Here is a 22,715-nt window from a genome sequence, read left to right on the forward strand (position 1 = left end):
ATATTAAAAATATTAACCAAATTTGCCCGACGTAGAGGCAATCAAGAAAGCCGCATAAGTGAATATATAACCTACAGAAAAGTGAGTTAATCCAACCAATCCCCTACTGATCTGACTCAAGCGGATTCTCGAGAAGCCAATTCTCTCTCTCAATCTAGATTTACTTAACCGACCTTTCTTTACTTAGAGAGAAGTCCTAAGATCTTTCTAAGTTTAATATATAGAAAGTTTGGAAAATAAGTCAAATCTCCAGATCAAGAGGTTGAGGTCTGAACTCCGGCGGAGAATACGTGTCAAGGGTCTTTGATTTCATGCTCCTGAAGATAGGAATCAAACGTGAGCTGTCGTGTGTTCATACTCCGCTGCAGAATGGGATGTCCGAAAGAAAAGCCTCTTAACACTTACCTGCGTAAACCAAACAAGATTCAAGAATCAATCCATTACCAGCAAGATACAATAAGGCTTAGCCAAAGAAGGTGAGCGCCTAGCATGAGCCTTATTGAAAACGGCCGATCTAACGAGCAATCTTTCTAAAGCAAGAAGCAAGGGCGCAACAGCTGGACGAAGTTGCTTCTTAGGGCATATCCGTTTTCTTGCTCGTTAGCGCTTGATTAATAAGATAGAAGGAGCCTTTATTGCTTGTTTAGTAAAGTCAAGCTTTGGCGGTAGGGTTTGGGGTGGCTTGCTGGGGCACGAGTGCCCTTACAAGTTTTGGGGCTTTGATTGGCAAAAGCAAAAGACTAAAAAGTCACTTATTATGGACCGGAGGGAGTATTTACTAACGGCATTTGTGTGTCATTTATTTCGTAAGTGAGTACTTAAATGATATGATTAAATGACTTAATAATATAAAAATTCTTTTTAGACTGAAGAGTGATATATACTTGGCCTCGTCGGCTTTGTAACAGTCGAGCCATTAAACCTAATGTTGGTGCGCCTATTAACAGGAACCCGTTTGTGCTTTTCGGGGCTAGCCAGGAATTTTGCTAATTAGAGGATTCAAAAATACAAGAATGACACACTTGAGATCTGAACCTAAAATTTGTTGTTTTTACTCTATATGAGAAGTATAATTGAATCTCCCTTCTCAATAGGTGGATGAAAGAATAAGTACTTTTGAACAATTGTTTCTCATGCTCAAAACAAGGAATCTGCTAAAAGATTGAACAGTTAGTTATCAACATGATATAGCAAACCAAATAATTGCTCGGCACTCATAGGCCATCATCTTCATAATTCATAATATCATGACAACAAAAAATGGTAAAAAATAATAGAGGGAGAAGGAATTCAAAGAGCTCAAACTGTTTAGAATAAGTTACATATGTTAGCAAGATACCAATTTTTATTTTACCCATATATATATATGCTCAAAGGGCTGGTTGTTGCACAAAGTATCCCACGTTTATACAATGTTCGAGGAAAGAATGTACCCCAAAAGATATAATATTAGTAGTTACTTTCACGACTAGAACCCGTGACCTACAAGTTACACAGAGACTTATATCGAAGAATCTCAAAATTTGGCTCTCCTCATTGCGCCCCCCATAAAAAAAAAAGCTTATAGCTTTCTCTACCAGCAACTTTATCTATCAAACATCTCCTAGTTGCAGTATTGTGCCAAAAAATTTACCCAAAGAGAGAATTGAGACAAAGCACAGCTGGTAATGCAGCTTCCATCATTGCTAAAGTTAAAATTATGCCAAAGAAACTTGCTGTTCACAATATATACAAGAAAAGGTAAAAACGAAATTGTGGGGAGAGATAAAGAGTTCACCTCTTTACTCATAGATAATCATTAGCAACAACTGCTTATTCGGAATTTTAGTAAGTGGTGTTAATATTTGAAAAACTAAAATGGATAAATTACTATAATAACAAGTGTACATGTAGTATTATTTTTTATATTTATATTTCATATTTTTATTTTGCTTATTATTTATATGTATAAATTTAATTGAAAATTTTAATGAGACGGTGTCATGTGACATAACTCGAGAGAAGGTGTACCGCCCGTCCGCCCCAGGTTAGCAGTTGTCTTAATTTTTAGTTGGCTACAATGGTCTTCAAAACCCCACTTCTATTCGTGAGAGGTCTTTTAACGGCTAAAATCTCAAATTGGGACTGTTGTTTATTATATCTCGTTAGTAAAAAAAACATATTTGCACCGGTACATATCTGATAACTTGAAATGAATAAAAAATTTAGTGGAGTGCTAGTAAAGGAAAACTAGTCAGTCTCATGTCAAAAGAATCAAAGGGATAGGAGGATACCAACCTCAATAAAAGACGAAGTTCTATTGAATTGCATGTTGAGACTTCTAATGTCTAATATATCCTCAAAATAAGTGTCATAGATCATAGATGGATATATGTATGTATACGGTCAATGGTTAATCGAAACCCGGGTGGCAGACCGAGGTTCAATTCCAAGTTATATTGGATCGTTACATGAATAAATATTGTCTAGCTCGTGATTCAGAGATCGATCGAGATCGAGACCAGCTAAGGTCGAGACCGAGAAGGATAGGGATCTAACAAGATCGAAGGAAGCCTGCTAGGTCGAATAACAGAAAGCCGAGGAATTCGTGACCGGGCGAGGATTGTGACGGAAATCTCGGCATATATCAAGTCAAGACCGGTTGATTAGCCAATCAGAAGATTTTCTTCTGTATTTAGAATTGTACCATATGTAGAACTCCTCTACTATATAAAGGGGGTTCCAATCATTTTGTAAGGGGGACATTCACGCATAACAAAGCAATATATTACGTTTTCTCTCTTACGCTCTCTTATTTAGTTGTTCAATTCTTGCTTTTCAATAATATACTCAGTTGGTTCGAGGGCAACCTAGCTTGAGGGCTAAAGTTGCACGTTACATTGATTTGCTTCATTTTACAGTTAATTTTTAACTTCAATTCTTATATTTCTCAGTTTGTGCCAAGTGAAATCACATATCCTTAAAACTACTTACAAATTTAATTGTTATCCGATTTTAAGGGTAAACAATTTGGAACCCACTGTGGGTCTAAGGATAATAGTGATTGTCTGGTGCTAATTTTCATAACACACACTGCTTTACACTTATTCTTGTAAGCATTTTTGATTCCAGGATCAGCATGTCGAACTCTCAAGCAATACCCACACACATCGACAATGGTCTTGGTTTTCATGGCGAAAACGACAACGTAGCCGCCCCAGGAAACGAAGTACCTCCAGTTGATCTCGAGGGAGTACCAGTTGCAGACCACATCAACGTCAGTTCCCATGTTGCCCTGAATGCAAATCTAGGTGTCGACCCCGAAAATAGCATCCGCAGAGACATTCGATCAGCCGGTCAGGACACACAGGGCGGCGAAGAAGGCGGAATCAGCCTTCGAATAATATTCAAAATGCTGCAGGCTCAACAAGTTGCAATAGCACAACTTCAAAATCAGAACCACGCACCGAGTAGGGTCGAACCCGAGCCATCACAGGAAGTTATTCACATGGCCGAACCAGTACCGGGGAGATCAAATGTGAATGAGTCAGGGACCGACCCCGCTATCTTGAAACTGTTCGAGGAGATGACAAAGCGAATTGAATCAGAGGAGAAGAAGATTGAAGCGAATGACAAAAAAGTGGAAACATATAACTCCCAAGTTGATCAAATTTCGGGGGCACCACCGATTTTGAAGGGTTTGGATTCAAAGAATTTCGTACAAAAGCCCTCGCCCCCCCCCCCCCCCCCCCCCCGAGCGCGGCTCCTAAGCCCATTCCGAAGAAATTCTACATGCCAGAAATTCCCAAGTATAATGGAACTACCGACCCCAACGAGCATGTCACTTCTTGCACATGCGCAATAAAGGGGAATGATCTAGAGGACGATGAGATTGAGTCTGTACTACTGAAGAAATTTGGAGAAACTTTATCAAAGGGGGCGATGATATGGTACCATAATTTGCCACCTAACTCCATTGATTTTTTTGCCATGCTCGCACATTCTTTCGTCAAAGCACACGTCGGAGCGATAAATGTCGAGACTAGAAAGTCGGACCTCTTCAAAGTAAAATAGAAAGACAACGAGATACTCAGAGAGTTCGTATCTCGGTTCCAAATAGAGCGTATGGATCTGCCCCCGGTCACCGACAATTAGGCCATTCATGCTTTTACTCAAGGCCTAAACGTACGAAGTTCGGTAGCCTCACAACAGTTAAAGCAGAACTTGATCGAATATCTAACTGTAACCTAGGCCGATGTGCAAAATCGGTACAGTCAAAGATTAGGGTCAAGGATGACCAGTTGGGGGCTCCTTCCGGGTCCGTTTATCCAAACAGGACCATCGACAGAGTTAAAAGGGATATTGACCAGGAACCACGGTCAAACAGAGATCGATATCAGCCATACGGTGGAGATCGGAAAAATAACGGGCCTGGACGCAACCCCGTTCGAATTGATAGAAGAAATGATCGAGGACAGAGCTCTCAAGGACTCATGAATAATAGTAGTTTCGACAAAAATGTCGAACCCAAAGAAGTACCGTGACTATAGGAATACAACTTCAACATTGATGCATCAGCTATTGTATCGGCCATTGGGCGCATCAAAGACACCAGGTGGCCCCGACCTCTGCAGACTGATCCGGCCCAGAGAAATCCTAATCAAATGTGCAAATATCATGGCACCCACGGTCATAGAACAGAAGATTATAGACAGTTGAGGGAGGAGGTAGCCTATTTGTTCAACGAAGGGCATCTTCGAGAATTCTTAAGCGATCGGGCTAAAAACCACTTCAAGAACAGAGATTCAAACTGTCAGAGTGAGCAAGAAGAGTCGCAACACGTGATCCACATAATTGTTGGAGGGGTCGATACTCCTCAGGGGCCCGTATTCAAACGCACCAAGGTGTCGATCACGAGGGAAAAGCGGACTCGAGACTACGTACCGGAAGGGACCCTGTCTTTCAATGACGAGGATGCAGAGGGGATCGTACAACCCCACAATGACGCACTGGTAATATCTGTCCTTATGAATAAAATTCAAGTTAAACGTCTTTTGATTGATCCAGGTAGCTCGGCCAACATTATTCGATCGAGGGTCGTAGAACAACTCGGCCTACAAGATCAAATTTTGCCCGCAACCAGAGTACTTAACGGCTTTAACATGGCAAGCGAAACCAGCAAAGGTGAAATTACTTTTCCAGTGAATGTGGCCGGGACCATCCAAGAAACAAAGTTCCATGTGATCGAGGGTGACATGAGGTATAACGCCCTGCTCGGAAGGCCATGGATCCATAACATGAGGGCAGTACCCTCGACCCTTTACCAAGTTCTGAAGTTCCCGACATCGGAGGGAGTCAAAACAGTGTACGGGGAACAACCTGCTGCCAAGGAGATGTTTGCAATCGATGAAGTGATACCGGTATCGACGCTCTCATCAATAAAGGGATCGGATTCGAAGGGAAAGCAGGAGGCCAAATAGCAACCACAGACACCGGCCTCGACCCAATTACAGAACCAAGGGATCGACGAGGATGACGACTACTGGATCCCTTGATCCTTCATAATTCCCGATGACTCCAACGCCACCAAATCGATGGTCGAAGAGCTGGAACAAGTCACACTGGCCAAGCATCAGCCCGAACGAAAGGTATGCCTGGGCACGGGGCTAACCCTAGAGCTTAGGAAAAAACTTATTCATTTTCTTAAAGCTAACATGGATTGCTTTGCTTAGTCCCACCTCGATATGACAGGGATCCCACCAGAAATTACCACTCACAAACTGAGGTTGGACCCTAAATTCAACCAGGTGAAGCAAAAAAGAAGGCCCCAGTCCGAGGTCAAACATGTCTTCATCAAGGACGAGGTAACCAAACTTCTCAAAATAGGATCCATTCGGGAAGTAAAGTATACTGAATGGTTAGCAAACGTAGTGGTAGTCCCTAAGAAGGGAAACAAACTTAGAATGTGTGTAGATTATAAAGACCTGAATAAAGCATGCCCCAAGGATTCTTTTCCTTTTTATAATATCGATCGTATGATCGATACCACGGCCGGCCACGAGACTCTCAGTTTTCTCGATGCCTACTCCGGGTACAACTAGATACAGATGAACCCGGAGGATCAGGAAAAGACCTCATTTATCACTAAGTACGGTATCTATTGTTATAATGTAGTGCCATTCGGACTAAAAAAATGCTGGTGCAACTTATTAACGCCTAATAAATCGAATGTTCGAAGAACAAATAGGAAAATCAATGGAAGTTTATATTAATGACATGTTAGTTAAGTCCCTCCGAGCAGAGGATAATTTAAAGCATTTGCATGAGACTTTCGATATACTGAGGAAGTACAATATGAAGCTCAACCCGAAAAGTGTGCATTCGGGGTTGGCTCGGGCAAGTTTCTTGGTTTCATGGTGTCCAATCGGGGAATCGAGATCAACCCCGATAAAATCAAAGTTATCGAGGATATCACGGTAATGGATAATGTAAAGGCCAAGTAGAGGCTGACGGGGCGGATAGCCGCCCTAGGATGATTCATTTTGAGATCCTCAGATAGGAGCCACCGATTCTTCTCGCTGCTTAAGAAGAAGAGCAATTTTGCATGGACTCCGGAATGCTAGCAAGCCTTGGAGGAACTGAAGTGGTATTTATCGAGCCCGCCACTGCTTCACACCCCGAAAGTGGACGAACAGCTTTACCTGTACTTGGCAGTCTCGGAGATAGCAGTAAGTGGAGTCCTGGTCCTAGAAGAACAAGGTACGCAATTCCCTGTCTATTATGTTAGTCGGACCTTAGGTGAGGCCGAAACTAGATATCCATACTTAGAAAAATTAGCGCTTGCTTTAATAAGCGCCTCAAGAAAACTAAAATCATATTTCCAATGTCATGCAATATGTGTTGTAACAACTTATCCTCTTTGAAATATTTTGCACAAACCCGAGCTTTCGGGTCGATTGGCCAAATGGGTCGTAGAAATCAGTGGGTACGATATTGAGTATTGACCCCGAACCGCCATCAAGTCTCAAATCTTGGCGGACTTCATGGATGACTTTACGCCGACCCTCGTACCCGAGGTTAAAAAAGAACTACTAATAAAATCGGGTACATCTTCGGGAGTCTGGACCCTCTTTACGGACAGTGCTTCGAACGTGAAGGGGTCCGAATTAGGCATCGTACTAAAATCACCCACAGGTAATATAGTTAGACAGTCTATCAGAACTACAAAATTGACTAACAATGAGGCCGAGTATGAGGCCATTTGCAGGTCTCGAACTAGCTAGAAGCTTGGGGAGGAGGTCATAGAGGCTAAGTGTGATTCCCTCCTCGTGATAAACCAAGTGAACGGGACTTTTGAAGTCCGAGAAGACTGAATGCAGAGGTACTTGGATAAACTACAGGTGACTCTACATCGGTTTAGAGAATGGACCTTGCAGCATGTACCTCGGAACAGAACAACGAGGCCGATGCTCTTGCAAACTTAGGTTCATCGGTCGAAGACGACAAACTCAACTCGGGGACTGTCGTACAACTCATAAGATTGGTAATCGAAGAAGGTCACGCCAAGATAAACTTCACAAGTTTAACCTGGGATTGGAAAAATAAGTACATAGAGTACTTAAAGAACGAGAAGCTTCCATCAGATCCAAAGGAGTCGAGAGCTCTACTCACAAAGGCAGCACGGTTCACTTTGTCCGAAGATGGAACGCTGTTTAGAAAGACGTTCGATGGACCGTTGGCAATATGTTTGGGATCGGGATATACCGACTACATCTTACGGGAAGTTCACGAGGGCACTTGTGGAAATCATTCCGGTGCCGAATCGCTAGTCCACAAAGTAATCAGAGCAGGTTACTATTGGACTGATATGGGGAAGGATGCAAGGGAGTTCGTTCGAAAATGCGACAAATGCCAAAGGCATGCGCCCATGATTCATCAACCCGGGGAACTACTCCACTTAGTCATGTCCCTATGGCCCTTCATGAAATGAGGAATGGATATCGTTGGCCCTCTCCCGTCGGCCCCAGGTAAAGTTCAATTTATTTTGTTTATGACTGATTATTTCTCTAAATGCGTTGAAGCATAAGCTTTCGAGAAAGTCAGAGAAAAGGAAGTCATAGACTTCATTTGGGACCACATCATATGTCGATCCGGGATGCCCTCCAAAACTATATGTGATAATGGAAAACAATTCATCGGTAGCAAAGTAACTAAATTTCTCGAGGATCACAAGATCAAAAGGATCCTATCAACACCTTATCATCCCAGCGGGAACGGACAAGCCGAATCGACCAACAAAACCATCATCCAAAATCTTAAGAAGAGATTGACCGATGCCAAAGGAAAATGGAGAGAAATACTACCCGAGGTTCTATGGGCATACCGCACAACATTGAAATCTAGCACCGAAGCAACACCGTTCTCGTTAGTTTATGGCGTCAAAGCTCTAATCCCGGTCGAGATCGGAGAACCTAGCATCAGGTTTCGATATGCAACAGAGGATTCGAATAACGAGACCATGAATACAAGCCTAGAATTGTTAGATGAAAGACGCGAAGCCTCTCTCGTCCGATTGGCCACTCAAAAACAGCGGTCGAAAGGTACTACAATAGAAGAGCTAACCTTCGACATTTTAACATCGGGGACTTGATGCTAAGAAATGTTACCCTCAACACCCGAAATTCGAATAAAGGGAAATTGGGTCTGAACTGGGAAGGACCGTACCAGGTTCTCGAAATCATCGGAAAAGGATCCTACAAGCTCGGCACGATGAATGGCGAACAACGGCCGAGCAATTGGAACGTATCACACCTAAAACGATACTACTGCTAAGGTACGCCCCCTTCCATTTTCATTTATATTTTAAAATGACCCTTGCAAGTGTTCGACTAGAAACAACGATGGATTCTTCGACATGAAGCCTTTAGGTCTGAAAGCACGCGTTGCACTCTTTTTTCCTTAGATCGGTTTTGTCCCAAATGGGTTTTTCGATGAGGTTTTTAATGAGGCAACCATTGATCGTGCTAACTTAGAACAATTCAACAGTATCCGAGGTTTCTTTATAATCAACCTCGAATACTGGGGGCATTGCCATCGAATGTCAACTTTGATGTGAAGAAATTACTTCATGGCAGCAGGGTCTCTATAGAAAAAATTTGTAAAGGCCAAACGGTCAAACGAACCGTGCCCGCGTAGTTTGTTCGAGCCTTGGCACAGAACATGTACGCATGTATAATCATTTATAAAGAGAAGTATTTTTCTTTGTCGATATCTCATGCCTTAGAAAATTTTTTCTACTTTATAGTTTCATACTCTCGATCTATTATGTAAACAGGCTTAAGGGCCGACCATAACCAGAGTTCGGATAATTACCCCTACGCTCGGGAACTGCCATCCGAAAAATAAACGAGATTGAATCATTAAAACTCCGAGATCATAAGACCTTTTAGGCAACCCTCGATTTTTATAGGCCAAGGCCACCCCACTCGTGACACTTCGGGCAAGCTTGAAGTAAAACGAGAAAATAAGCCCAAGGGGAAAATTCCGAACTAAAAAGGCTACGGCCAAATTAACACGGTTCGGAGACGTCCGAATTCCGTAACAAAATAGGCCTTCGAATTCCCCCATAAGCCGATTAAAAGGGCTACCCCAGCAAAATCATAAAAGACTTCGATAATATCAAGCCTCGAAAACTCTAATGAGTTTAAAATTGTTCGAACTCCCGAACAGTTCCTTATTGCATGCTAAGGCATTATAAGTTTTGCAAATACAAATAATAAAAAACTTTTTCAAGCCGAAAAGGGGAGAAATCTTTTTACAAAGGCTATATCGGCCTAATACAAAAGCCTAAGGGTTATTTTTGCTTTGAGTTCGAGAGACCATCCTCGCTCAAATAAAAAACCTAAGGGTTACCTTACTTTGAGTTTGAGCAAGCACTCACTCGATCGTAAAGCCTAAGGGCTATACTAGTTCGGTTTCAATCAAATTGTCTAAACCTCAGACCTTAGAATACAACTTCATAATTTTATAAGGTAGAAAGGAAGAAAGTTTTTATATATATACACGTCAAAAATCATTTACAAAGGCAACAGGGCCCGATCAAATTTCTCTACAAAAGACCGAAATGGTCTTAAAAGAAACACAAAAAATACTAAAGGACTTAGTCCTATCTGGGAGCAGCATCCCCGCCCTCGAGACCTCCTTCGCTTTCAGATACGCTCATACTCCCGGTATCATCATCATCAGGAAAGGCCAACATTCTGGCTTTGGCTTCAAGCTCCTTAGCATTCTCGATCTCGGCTGTTAGATCGAAGCCACGAGCATGGATCTCCTCGAGAGTCTCCCTCCGAGACTGGCATTTAGCATGCTCGGCAACCCAGTTTGCTCGAGCTTAAGTAGCCTCAACAACCTCCTTTGCTTGAACCTGAGCAGCTTCAGCATCGGACCAGTAGATGGCCACCATTGCATCAGCATTAGCCGTGGCTATTTCGACCTCCGATTTGGCCGCTGCAAGTTCTATAGCCAGTCTCTCTCGATCAGAAGTAGCTGAGCCCAACCAAGACTGGAACTCCTCGATTTTCTTGGCTTGCACCAAGGACTTCTCTTTCAAGCTTCGGAGCCGCTACAAGTTCTGTAGCCAGTCTCTCTCGATCAGAAGTTGTTGAGCCCAAGCGAGACTGGAACTCCTCGATTTTCTTGGCTTGCACCAAGGCCTTCTCTTTCAAGCTTTAGAGTTGGGTCTCAGCCTAGGCCAGTTGAGTTCGGGCAGCCTCCTTTTCTGAGGCAAGGTGGTCCATGTTCTTTTTCCACTCCTCGGCCTCCACTTTCACGGCGTCCACTTCAACACGAAGCCGCCTGATCACATTGAGCTTTTGCTGGACCTGTGGGACCGAACTGTTAGCCATCACACCCGAGTTAGTGTCATTAACTTCAAAGATTATTTTTACCTGCTCGGAAAAATTGGCTTGTTCTCTCCGAGCTGCTTCTAGCTCAGCCCGAAGTCACTTTGCTTCTCCTTCTCTCTGCTAACTCAGAAGCTTGAAGGCATCTCTCTCCTCAATAAGCCCTCGAATTTCGGCTTTGTACCTGCTCAGCTCCCCTCGGGATCGGAGAAATACCTTGTGATGAAGCACAGAGGCCTACAAAAATAGAAAGAAGGAATTATAAGGAAAGAAAAATACAAGTATGAAAATTAACAAAGAGAAAATGAACTTACCCGATTCAGGGCATGTTGAGCTTCGTTGAAAAGACAAGAAAATCCCACCTCGCCCGAGCTTTTCTTCGGAGCCTCCAAGTCACTCATACCGGTGACATATTCTACCCCAACAAAATAACCACGGAAAGGATCTTCCTCTCCATGGGATCCCTCCCCGTGACAAGTCTCCACCGCCTGAGCATCATGTATCATCGATTGGTAAAATGAAGGAAACGAGGGAGAATCCCCGATCTCTATTGCCCCGAGTAGGTTTTTTGGGGCGCCGCCTCCGTCTTGACGAGCCTCAAGCCTGGTTTCTACATCGGCATCCACCACTTCCTCAACGGTCCCTTCGCCCCGAGGTAAAGCATCTTCGATTCTCCTCGGCCCGAGAATTTGGGCCAGAGTCTCCTACTCGACCTCATCGAGCCTAGATGGAGCAGTATCAGCTCCCACTGGTCCCGAAGTTTTCTGAATATCGGTGCCAGCTCGTACAGGGGCCACCAGCCCAGAACCACCTTCTTCTTCTTCTTCTTCTTCTTCTTCTTCTTCTTCTTCATCCCTTAGTCTTTGGACTGACTCCATAGTCAGTGGGATTGTGTTCCCCTTGGGTTTACGGGCCACTCTCTTCTTGGGTTTTTGACCCTCGGAGTCCGAGGCCCTTTTTCTCTTAATCACCATCGCTGGTTTTGAGATAGGCAGTAAAGCTTCTTCATCACCGGACAGGGGTCTCATAGACGCATCCTTTCCGAGACCTACAAAAGGAGAAAGTAAATAAACTCATACTTGAGGAAAATATGCTTGAACGATAGGCAAATCGGCAAGCCAAGAAGAAGTCTTACCATGATTACGAGCCTCCTACCGGCTCTTTGACAAATTGCGCCACGCACGCTTGGCGTATGTTGACGTCAAAACCAGGCTCCTGACCCAGTTCTCGAGGTGGGGAACCGCACCCGGCATCCAAGCAACGGCTGCATCGAGAAAAATAGTGATAAGAAAAGATGAAGAAGTAAAAATAACAAAAACTAAAAACGGGATCATACTTACATTTCATCTTTTATTTCTTAGGAAATGGCATACTCTCAGCCGGGATTAGGTCCGAGGTCTTCACCCGAACAAACCGGCCCATCCAGCCTCGATCTTTGTCTTCATCTATACTCGAGGTTAACGCCTTGGTGGCCCGGCGTTGAAGCTTTATCAGCCCACCTCGGTAGAGTCGAGGGCTATATAATCTTACGAGGTGGTCAAGGGTGAAGGGAAGCCCGTCAATTTTGTTCACAAAGAAACAGAGCAGTATCACGATCCTCTAGAAAGAAGGGTGAATTTGGTTGAGAATCAGCTGGTATTTCTTGCAAAAATCAACGATGATCGGATCGAGGGGACCCGGCGTGAAAGGATAAGTGTAAACACTCAGGTACCCTTCCACGTGGGTAGTGATCGCTTCCTCCGGTGTCGGTATCATAACCTCTTTGTTTTCCCAGTTATAATCTTTCTTCACCGGATCAAGAAGACTTTTGGGTATCGAGCATATGTATCTCGATATCGACTTGCATCGACCAGGAACCGATTAGGTTTTCTCAACCTTCAAGTCGGAATCTATGACACACACCCCGAGAATAAGTTCTTCAGGGCGTGGCTCCACCACTGGTTTCTCACCGGCCGGCCGAGATGAGGAAGCAACCTCTTTCTGCGGAACAGTTTTAGATGTTTTAGCCATTTAGTTTTTGTGGGAAAAGAAGAATGGAGACTGAAGTACTTGGTGTTTCAGGAAGAACAAGCAAAGAAACTCAAAGATTTGAAGATAGGAAGCTTTGAAGAAGGCAAAGAACTATGGAGATTGGAATGAAAAAGATTTGAAAGTAAAGTTTGAAATAATGAAGAGGGGGCTATTTATCGTTTTCACAACGACGGTTCAAAACTGGTAGTGGCCGACCGTCGACTGACGCACATTAAATACCTAGGAAACTGTACCGACGAGACGTTTCTGTCATTTCTGCTACTTATGTCACGACGATTACATCATGATCGAAGGCTCAAATCGTTTCTTGTTATTACTCTCCAAAAAACGAGGGGACTATCTGTATACAGTCAAAATCGTGCCCGATTTTGTATGGTTAATCGAGACCGGGGTGGCAGACCGAGGTTCAATCCCAAGTTATATTGGATCGTTACATCAGTAAATATTGCCTAGCTCGTGATTCAGGGATCGATCGAGATCGAGATCGAGACCAGCTAAGGTCGAGACCGAGAAGGATAGGGATCTAGCAAGATCGAAGGAAGCCTGCTAGGTCGAATAACAGAAAGCCGAGGAATCCGTGACCGGACGAGGATTGTGGCGGAGATCTCGGCATATATCAAGTCAAGACCGGTTGATTAGCCAATCAGAAGATTTTCTTCTGTATTTAGAATTGTACCATATGTAGAACTCCTCTACTATATAAATGGGGTTCCAATCATTTTGTAAGGGGGGACACGCATAACAAAACAATATATTACGTTTTCTCTCTTAAGCTCTCTTATTCAGTTGTTCAGTTCTTGCTTTTCAATATTATACTCAGTTGGTTCGAGGACGATCTAGCTCGAGGGCCAAAGTTGCACGTTACATTGGCTTGCTTCATTTTACAGTTAATTTCTGACTTCAATTCCTATATTTCTCAGTTTGTGCCAAGTGAAATCACATATCCTTAAAACTATTTACAGATTTAATTGTTATCCGATTATAAGGGTAAACAAAGTATAATCATACAAAATTAGATAAAACTAAAAATGATTATGTTCGTCAAAAGGTGCAAGTAACACACTTAAAGGATAAAATAAGAGAACAGCTAGAGATTATTTGGTGTCTTACGTCGACTTCTCGACGCACTAGTTTGTAAGTGTGTAACCGTGATGATTGAAGGTTACCTAAAATCACAAGGAGGAATTGTGTCGAAGACGTACAATCTTAGAATCCATACAGACTTAGCACAAAGAAGGATAGAATAGAAGCATAAGATCCATATAGACTTATACCAATTAGTTTAAATTAAGGTTTAGCGTTTAAAGTCTGTTAGTTTTGTTAGAGATTTGTATGCTAGTAAAAAGTATAAAGATATTATAATGCTAGAAAACCTAATTATTCAAAAATTAAATTACTATGGTATAAGTGGAGTGACATGATTAATGAAAATTATATGATTACTTTGAGATTGAGGCATAGTTGTATAATACTAAATCCCATTATAATTTATAGGAAAGGACCTATTAACATTTTTCACGAAAAAAAACTGTCTGGCAGCTGAGAATGAAGCTTATACACAGTACACGAGTCAATTTAGGATTTGGTATTAGTCCAAGAGTCACAGGTCAAGTTATGGTTAATTAGCCGCCTATCCAACCATTTAAACTAAAAATAGCCGGCGGGGATATAATATATGCATAATTTATGTATTATATGTATATAATTATGTATAATCAATATATAATTTATGTACATGGCTAGAAAAAGTAAACAATGAACATGACCACGATTTATATAAACACATATAGCTACCTTCTCAAACTACAAGTAAATCGTGCAAGTATTGTACAATACAGACTGCCACAGTAGTTGGGAACAAATGAATGACCTCATTTGATTTCTCACTATACTGGACAAAAAGAAATTTACAAATGAGTTACAAATAGGCCAAAGAAGAAAAATTGTAAATGGCCTAACCCCCTAAGTTCTGTGTAGTAATTGAAAGGGAAAAATTACTCCCCCAAAAAAATTAAAAGAAAATCAACCATTCACAGTTATAATTTCTTTTTCTGCAGTCTCCCTCTCAACAGCCGAATTTTAGCATCTACTCTTGCTGTGAACCCAATCTTGGTCTTCTGCCTTGCTTTAGATCCTTCTCTCTTCCACATATGACGATCTTCTATGTCTTTCTTATAATATTTGATTTCTTGAATAATGTGATGATCCATCGGACTAAACGATCGTTGAAAAGCTATGTGAGCTAAGTAAGGCAGAGTGCATACCATAGTTACTAAAAGAGTGGTACACCAGTAGATTGGAGCAGGAGCTAGAGCTTCCTCGAGTATCCCGAACGCGTATTTAGAATAAACTGGTGCTAACCTACCATATATCAAGAGAACTATGTACCAAGTAGCAATGCTTCCCCAAATAAGAATATGTTGTATCCATGTGAAATGACTCATAGTAAGTGCAATTTGGCAGTTCACAGCCCATATGACACAGGTAAACATCGTAGTACCCAAAGCTGTCAAGTCAGCCGTCTGGCCTCCAGAACGGAAGGCTTGATCGTAAAAGATGATAATGTTGAGGAAGAAAATAATGAGGGACGTGTAGATACCATTGCCAAGCCACCCGAGAATTCTATACCAGTCAAAGAACAAGTTTTTCGGCCCTTGTTGGTACAGTGCTGGAAACTGCGGAGCAATTTAGCAGAGATGTCTGTGTAAGTCGATTTTATTGAAACTATGAGAAGTAAGATAGTAACCGGAGGAATACCTTTAAACAAACATCAGAAGGCACATCCTGCTCGAATACTCCAAGTGCAATTACAGGCAATGAAGTAAGAATGACGTTGAATAGCATCATATACGAATCATCATAGACAGACTGTCCCGAAAAGCCAGCAAAAGCCTCGAAGTAAAAGAGTGTGAGGCCAAAACAGATGTTTTTGTAGAAGAAATAACATATCTGAACGCAGAAGATAAAATGCAAGTCAGAAAAGTATAGGAGAAAGATCCAGTTAGATCACGAATATAATCACATATTTATCTGCTTAGGCATTTTATGTCACTGGCCATATGTATTTGATCTTCTATCCACAAATTGAAACATTATGTACAGTCATTACCATCTGAGCAATTCGTTTATAGCACCAATGCCCATGTACAACAAGAAGTCTCTCCAGGTACCGGAACTGCGCAATAGCAAAGTCACTCGCCATCACAGCCTGCAACATAATAAAGGCTGATGTTACGTGATATTGTAACAAACATGACAATTCGCAATTCAAAGTTTGAGAAAGTGGGACTGGAATTATGTGCATAAAAATCTAGAGCTTGAACATTGAGATGATCATGCGAAGCATAGGCTAGACAAGCGGTACACTGAACACTAACCCAATCGTGAGAAAAAAATTCTTGCAACTACGAAAACTACAACAACCTCCGTGAACAGATGCTTTGTCAGTTCATTTTTTATATAACTTCAATTCAATAATTAAGAAAAAAGGTTAAAAAGGCTGAAGAAGCACCATTGGTGATTAAATCTAAGTATATGCCTTGGAGGCATTCAATGGAAAAATAATATTCATCCATCAGGGAAAAAAGGGACAATGAAATAACTTCGTCCAACAAATACAAATCCCACCCTTGAAATTCGGGAAATGGTTGGACTATAGCTATTATTTGTTCACATATATTATCAAAAAGATCGTCGAATGGATCCGTAGTCTGCTCAAAACTTGGTAGCACGGGGAAATCCGCTTGGGTGAAAAAGGCGGGTAAATCTAGTTCAATCGGTAAATCCATCTCAGGAGTAAGCTGCTCCGTTGTAGCCACTTCTGTACCTGTATGCCACATAGATGCACCACTAACCTGCATTCCTTCTGCACCACTGATACCAACTCCGATGTCCGCTTCTTGAATCATCCCAACATCATTTGCACCATCGCCAATTGCTAAGGTGATTTTTCCAGTTCCATCTTTTACTAACCTAGTAACCTGATCCAAATCAATTACGAAGGAAATATAAATATGACCAATTTCATGGCTGAATAATTGGGGTAGAATTACAAAAGCCAATCTGGTTTATCTTACCAAGGCCTTCTGCTTAGGAGATACACGACAGCAGATGACAGATGAACAATTAACTGCTAAGTTCAAAAAGTGTTGCTTCATATCATTCTCCAAAGCATAAGCTAGAGTTTTCCCATCAATAATCAACGCAAACGCAGCATGTGGATCCTTTTCAAGTTTGATCATTTGAGAAGCATTTGTGATTTGTTTCAAAATGTCCTCCTTCATAGCCTGACCAGTAAAAAACAGAAATGGAGGCTCCATCACTTGTAACAAATCTCCTACAAACTTTGTATACTTGGTTTAGAATGGCCTACCTGTTTAGAATCTTGAGCCACTGAGTCTGCATTCATTGTCGTTATGCTTATCTGTTTCATTCCTTGTCGAAGCAAACTACAAGCATAGCTGCAAGGAAACAGGAATTTGTCCTTTAGCAGTTATAAACCATTGACTGAATAAGTATTATAATGTTGGAAGGCATTTCTCTCTTTAGGAGACGGACCCTATGTTGATGGCTGTTTCCATCTTATCACCTGTCAGTACCCAGATTTTGAGACCAGCTTGCGCCAGTTTATCTATGCACTGAGGAACCTGGTGAAAAGATAAATAATGAATTAGTCAGAAAGTGCGATTATGTGCAAGAAAATATACTTTGAATTTTTAAGTAAGCTCATACTCCTGCGATACCTATTAGTTGAGAATATGTTTAAGTCATGTTAGCACTTTTACTTTACGTCCTTTGCTTTCTTAGGATGTAAGTAGAGAATATATAGAACTTCTAGTACTTTTTTATTTTTATTTTTAAAATATTGGCCTGAGATGAGTTTAAATGGAGTAACATGGTCGACGAGGATTCATATAGCCGACCCTAACTTGTTTGGGACTGAGGCGTAGTTGTTGTATAAGTTACATACTCCCTTCTGTAGTTTATCCTCCACAGCAGTTGCACCAACAAGGATCAAGTCCCTTTCCATCATATCAGATACTCTTTCAAGCATGGCATCTCTGTCACCGCCAATGTAAGATTTTGCTTTAGCAAACTCTTCATTCCAGGCTAAGTACTCCGCCTCATCGAGCTTTTTGTAGGCAAGCACAAGTGTACGCAACCCTGCTTCCCCATAATCATTTAAATGCTTTGTCATAGCTTCTTGAAACCTTCCTCCATTCTTTGATAATCTATCGTAGATGATGCTGCATAATTAAAGAAAAGGTTTGAAATTATATATTAAGAACATAGCCATAAATCATTTCTGTACAACTTACGAAATAGCCGAGAGAGGTATCATAACTTATACTAATAATTTTAGCAAAACCACATCCCGTCTTCACACCCCACCCCCACCCCCCCCCACCCCCCACCCCCCACCCCAAACCAAACAAAGGAAAGATATAGGAGGAAAGGGGTAATAGAGTAATCAACGAATAAGCATATTGTAATTGACAGACAATTTAACAGCGTGTTTGATAGCAAAATAGTCACTTAGATCACCTACTTTAAGGATGCATAGTTCATCGTAATAAAAAGGACATTCAAAGAAACACCTGTCTGCTCCTTTACACAAGAAAAGAATCTGGCCACTCTCATCGCGAATTATAACAGACATTCTCTTCCGCTTGCTAGTGAACTCCAATAGATTGAGAACTTTGAATTCCCTAAACGAATAGCAACAACATGTAACCTTAGAAAATAGTGACATACTACAAGTGGTGTGCAATTGTTGTTGAAAGCAACTTACGAGTATGTGAGTTTATCTCACCTTTCAATTGGCTCTTGAAAAGAAGGATATCTCTCCCGTACAAAAATGCTTGATTGAGTTCTTTTACAAAACTCAAAGCCAAATTCCCTAGCTGCAACAAGAAATGCTCCTTCATCTGGCGACTCCGCTTCATAGTTAAAGTTGCCAGTCTCCTCATTTAGCTCGGGAATAGCAGAATGACAAACTGAAAGTATCCTAAAGAATAACAAGATGACTTCTGCATTTGGCTCTTTCATCCAATTTCCTTTCATAAGGCGGCTATCCTCAAAACTGAACCCCTTTATTGCAGCTTTAAAATCGTCTTTAGAAGTGATGACACTCTCTAATTCAATTTCTGATGAACCATTCTCATACTCGCGTCTCGGTGAATCAGGATCTTGCCCACCAAGGTCCTCAGCCATCTGCTTTGCGGCTGCAAGTTCTACATCACTTGCACGCATTCCATATGCCGTACCAGCAATGGAGCATTTTAAGAAGTCCATTTGGTTGCATGTCAAAGTGCCGGTTTTGTCTGAGAGGATAGTATCGACCTGCCCCAACTCCTCATTTAAGTTTGATGTTCGCGCTTGAGCAGGAGTTCCAGACTCGTCATCATACATACTAATATCCTGGTTTATGAACAATGCCTGTAGGACCTTCACAACTTCAATGGAAACATAGAGGGATATAGGAATTAAATAACCATATAGTATAAGTGCAGTGACCAGATGCAAAAGGCCTGACAACTCAGGCTGTCTTGGATCGACCACATTATTTACTTCGTTCATAGGTTGCATATACCACCAGCTTGGCAATTGAAATTTTGCATATATGGCAAAGCCGATTGAACTGACAAATGAGATCGAGAGAAGGACAGTAAAAAGGAGGTAAATAATCTTGTCCATCTGTAGTTCGATCCTACTCCTTTTAGAAGGAGACTTTGTAGAATTCTGCATAACTTTGCTATCATGACCAGTAAATATAGCAACTCCATAAACATAAGCTGTATTCCTAAGCTTTGAATCCCTGAGAAGAATCTGACTCGGATCAAGAGGATAAACCTGACGATCATACTCGAGGTTGCCCACAAAAGTGTAAAGACTAGGATTAGGATCTTCACATTTTATGGTTGCACTGAATTGCTTGAAAGCCTCATCATCCTCCAAAGATAGAGTAACCTCCAACGCTCGTTTTACCTTCAAGTTTGTCTCTCCATCCAAGTTCATAGTTTCCACATAACAGATTCCATCTTCATAACTAGACGATAAAAGAAGTAAATCTGCCGGGAAAAATTGATCCTTTTCCACTTTCACGATGTCTCCAACCGAAATCTTCATCCACGGCTTATGACTAAACACACCATCTTCCTTGTGGACACTAGCTTTCCGATGATTGACCTTTGTATCTTGTATGAACCTCCGCGAGTCTTCTAAGGCTTCCTTCGCCATACTCAACCCGACCACAAAGACCAACGGAGCTACCATACTGAAAGCTGAGAACGGGGACAGATTTGTTGTGGCCGACACAATTGCAGCCATGAGAAAATACAAGTTAGCAACACGCCTGAATTGCTCGAATAAGGCCTTGGGTAGGAATGTGATGATGTTATACTTTGTGGTGGATATGTGATTGCTGCAATACTTAAGAGGTTTCTTTTCATGGAGATGGGGCTGGTTACAATGTACAACTCGCGAGAACCCGGGGCCTAACTGATGGGGACCATCTTCCTTGGCATGCGACCGATAGCAAGCAAATGAGTACAAACTGCTCCTTCGGATCTTTGCCCTTATCCTGCCTCGCGCCATTTCTTTTTTCCTCTCAAGGAAAGCCTAAATCAGTTGCACCACAACATGATAACTTTCCTAAGAGGAAAAAGACATGAATTAAAGGGCATCCTCATGCAAGCATTCCTTTTTATGTGAATTGGGATACCCAGAGGAATTAGGCCAGGCCTGTAACGCAAAGGGGGGTGATACATTAACCTCAAATATATAAATTAATCACAGCTCATCCAAATAACATCAAGATCCAAAAAAAAAAAGATAGCCCGGTAAACTAAGCTCCTGCTATGCGCAGGGTCAGGAGAAGGGCCGAACCATAAGGGTCTATTGTATGCAGCCTTACGCTGCATTTCTGCAAGAGCACGTTTCCACGGGTTGAACCCGTGATCTAACTTTTGTAAGGGTCTATTGCAAGCAGCATTAACCTGCATTTCTGCAAGTGCCTGTTTCCACGGGTTCAATCTAACTTTTCTTGAAAATTACTATATTTTATTTAAACAAATTTGAGTTTATCTGAGCCTTAAATTTGGGAAAAGGCCCCTGCATATATCCAATAAAGATTCAATTTTTACAACAGATTTAACTTTCTTTGAGAGGAAATCACAAAACATTTCAGCTAAGCTGCAGCTATTTTGCCAGCATTTTAAACATAACAAACACAACAACCACAACACAAAATACATAATCCTTCAGAAAGAAAATTCATTTACCAAATTACAACAGGCAAAGTTTCACAGAAGAAAAAAAAGGGGCAGCACATTTTCTTGTGATTAAAAGAAAAAACAAGACACAGGCCACAAAAAGCAAAATATTAAGGGGGAAAAAAGGGTACCTGAAAAGGGAAAGGATAAAGAAATAAGGAAGTGGCAATTGATATAACTGCAAAAAAAGACCCTGAAATAGAAGAATGCAGCAGTTTTCTTGAAAATCAAAATGTACAACGTAAGAGAGAGAAAGAAGAGAGAGAGACAAGGACGATGATGGGTTCAGGAGAGAAAGAAGAAAGAGTCCTTTCTCTCTCTCTCTGTCCCAAAGTCCGAAGCAATGCCAGTATTTTAGGACACAACACAACCCCTCTCTCTCTCTCTTTATGGAGTGCAATGTGTAACATAACATAACATAAACATGTTGTTTGTTTGTGTGTTTTCTCCCTCCTATCCTCTTTACAGACATGGGATTCACTGCTTCTTTCTCGGAACTTCAGTTGCATTCACTTCTCCAAATATTCACCGTCCTTTTTCTTGTTTCTTGAGAAAAACTGACGCATAAAATGAATTACTCGCTCCGATCACTCGTACACATTTTGACTTTACCGTTAAAAAATAATGAATGACATGATAATTTTACTATAATAATCTTATTAATTGATACTCAATAATTGAACTCAAATTCTTAAATAACCTCTGAAGAAAAAAATAATTCATAAAACAAGAGAATAAAAGATACTTTAGTGGACTTTTGTGTTTAACGAAGGGTTGATTACAAAGAGTTCTATGTGAATTTTAATATTGAGTTCTATGTGAATTTTAATATTGAGTATTAAAAAGCTATAATTAACCATTATTTATTCAAGAAATATTGTTTAATAAATTAAGGAAAAAATATGAGAAAAAAATTGTCTTTATACTGAGAATTAAAAGTGAGCGGATGGAATATTTTGTACACGCTACACTTCGTGTAATTTAAGTTTATAGCAGTTGCTTTTTGGACAATTGCTTTACAAAAAAGAATTATTCAACCCCAAATACTACAGTACTCCTATAAACTTAAGCCTTAAGGTTTATACACTGATGATTGCAAGAACTATTACATCATCAAATAGCGTGCATTTCAAACTTTTAGGAGGTTTCTTATATTTTTTATAAGTTCGTGATAATTTCCAACTATTAAACGAATGTTATATTTTAAACAGCATTTCTATAAGTAGTTATTCCTAATGTTATATTTTATACTTGTTCATTGTGCTAAAAATATATTTTTACTTTTATTTGTCCATTTTAGCAAATCAAGAGAAGATCATATTTTTTTTCCTCCTTTGTCTTTATCATTAACTAGTATTAGCGTACGCGCTTTGCGCGTGTGCCTAACCCAATAAAAAAATTATTTAAAATTTATCTTTGAGATATAAAATAAAAATACAAGCTCTTGAAAATAATGAATGTTGGTCATATATAACTAATAAAAAATAAAACTGTTCCACGAAAATACTCAATCATCAGTCAAATAATTCAA

The 22,715-nt window shown here is 40.9% G+C and overlaps 1 protein-coding gene across 1 annotated transcript; it reads right to left on the reverse strand.

Annotated features, from left to right (window-relative positions):
* Window positions 1-14,660: 14,660 nt before the first annotated feature.
* On the reverse strand, window positions 14,661-22,146 carry LOC107766833 (putative phospholipid-transporting ATPase 7). The gene is made up of 11 exons (XM_075231177.1): window positions 21,316-22,146; window positions 18,724-20,654; window positions 18,509-18,619; window positions 17,881-18,157; window positions 17,469-17,557; window positions 17,284-17,371; window positions 16,988-17,197; window positions 16,766-16,891; window positions 16,021-16,119; window positions 15,669-15,860; window positions 14,661-15,586 (listed from the first exon to the last, which is right to left on the reverse strand). The coding sequence occupies exons 2-11, from the start codon at window positions 20,505-20,507 to the stop codon at window positions 14,948-14,950; spliced, it is 3,615 nt and encodes a 1,204-aa protein (XP_075087278.1). The 5' UTR covers window positions 20,508-20,654; window positions 21,316-22,146; the 3' UTR covers window positions 14,661-14,947.
* Window positions 22,147-22,715: the final 569 nt, after the last annotated feature.

This window comes from Nicotiana tabacum, chromosome 15 (genome assembly GCF_000715075.1).
Source record: "Nicotiana tabacum cultivar K326 chromosome 15, ASM71507v2, whole genome shotgun sequence".
NCBI lineage: Eukaryota > Viridiplantae > Streptophyta > Magnoliopsida > Solanales > Solanaceae > Nicotiana > Nicotiana tabacum.

Excerpts from the sequence above, each read along its gene's own strand:
- LOC107766833 (XM_075231177.1), bottom strand. The coding sequence starts at position 20,507 with ATGGCGCGAGGCAGGATAAGGGCAAAGATCCGAAGGAGCAGTTTGTAC. Across the intron at positions 17,372-17,468 it reads GAAACAGCCATCAACATAGG|CTATGCTTGTAGTTTGCTTC; the intron begins GTCCGTCTCCTA and ends GTTTCCTTGCAG. Across the intron at positions 16,120-16,765 it reads GTGGTGCAGAAGGAATGCAG|GCTGTGATGGCGAGTGACTT; the intron begins GTTAGTGGTGCA and ends ATTATGTTGCAG.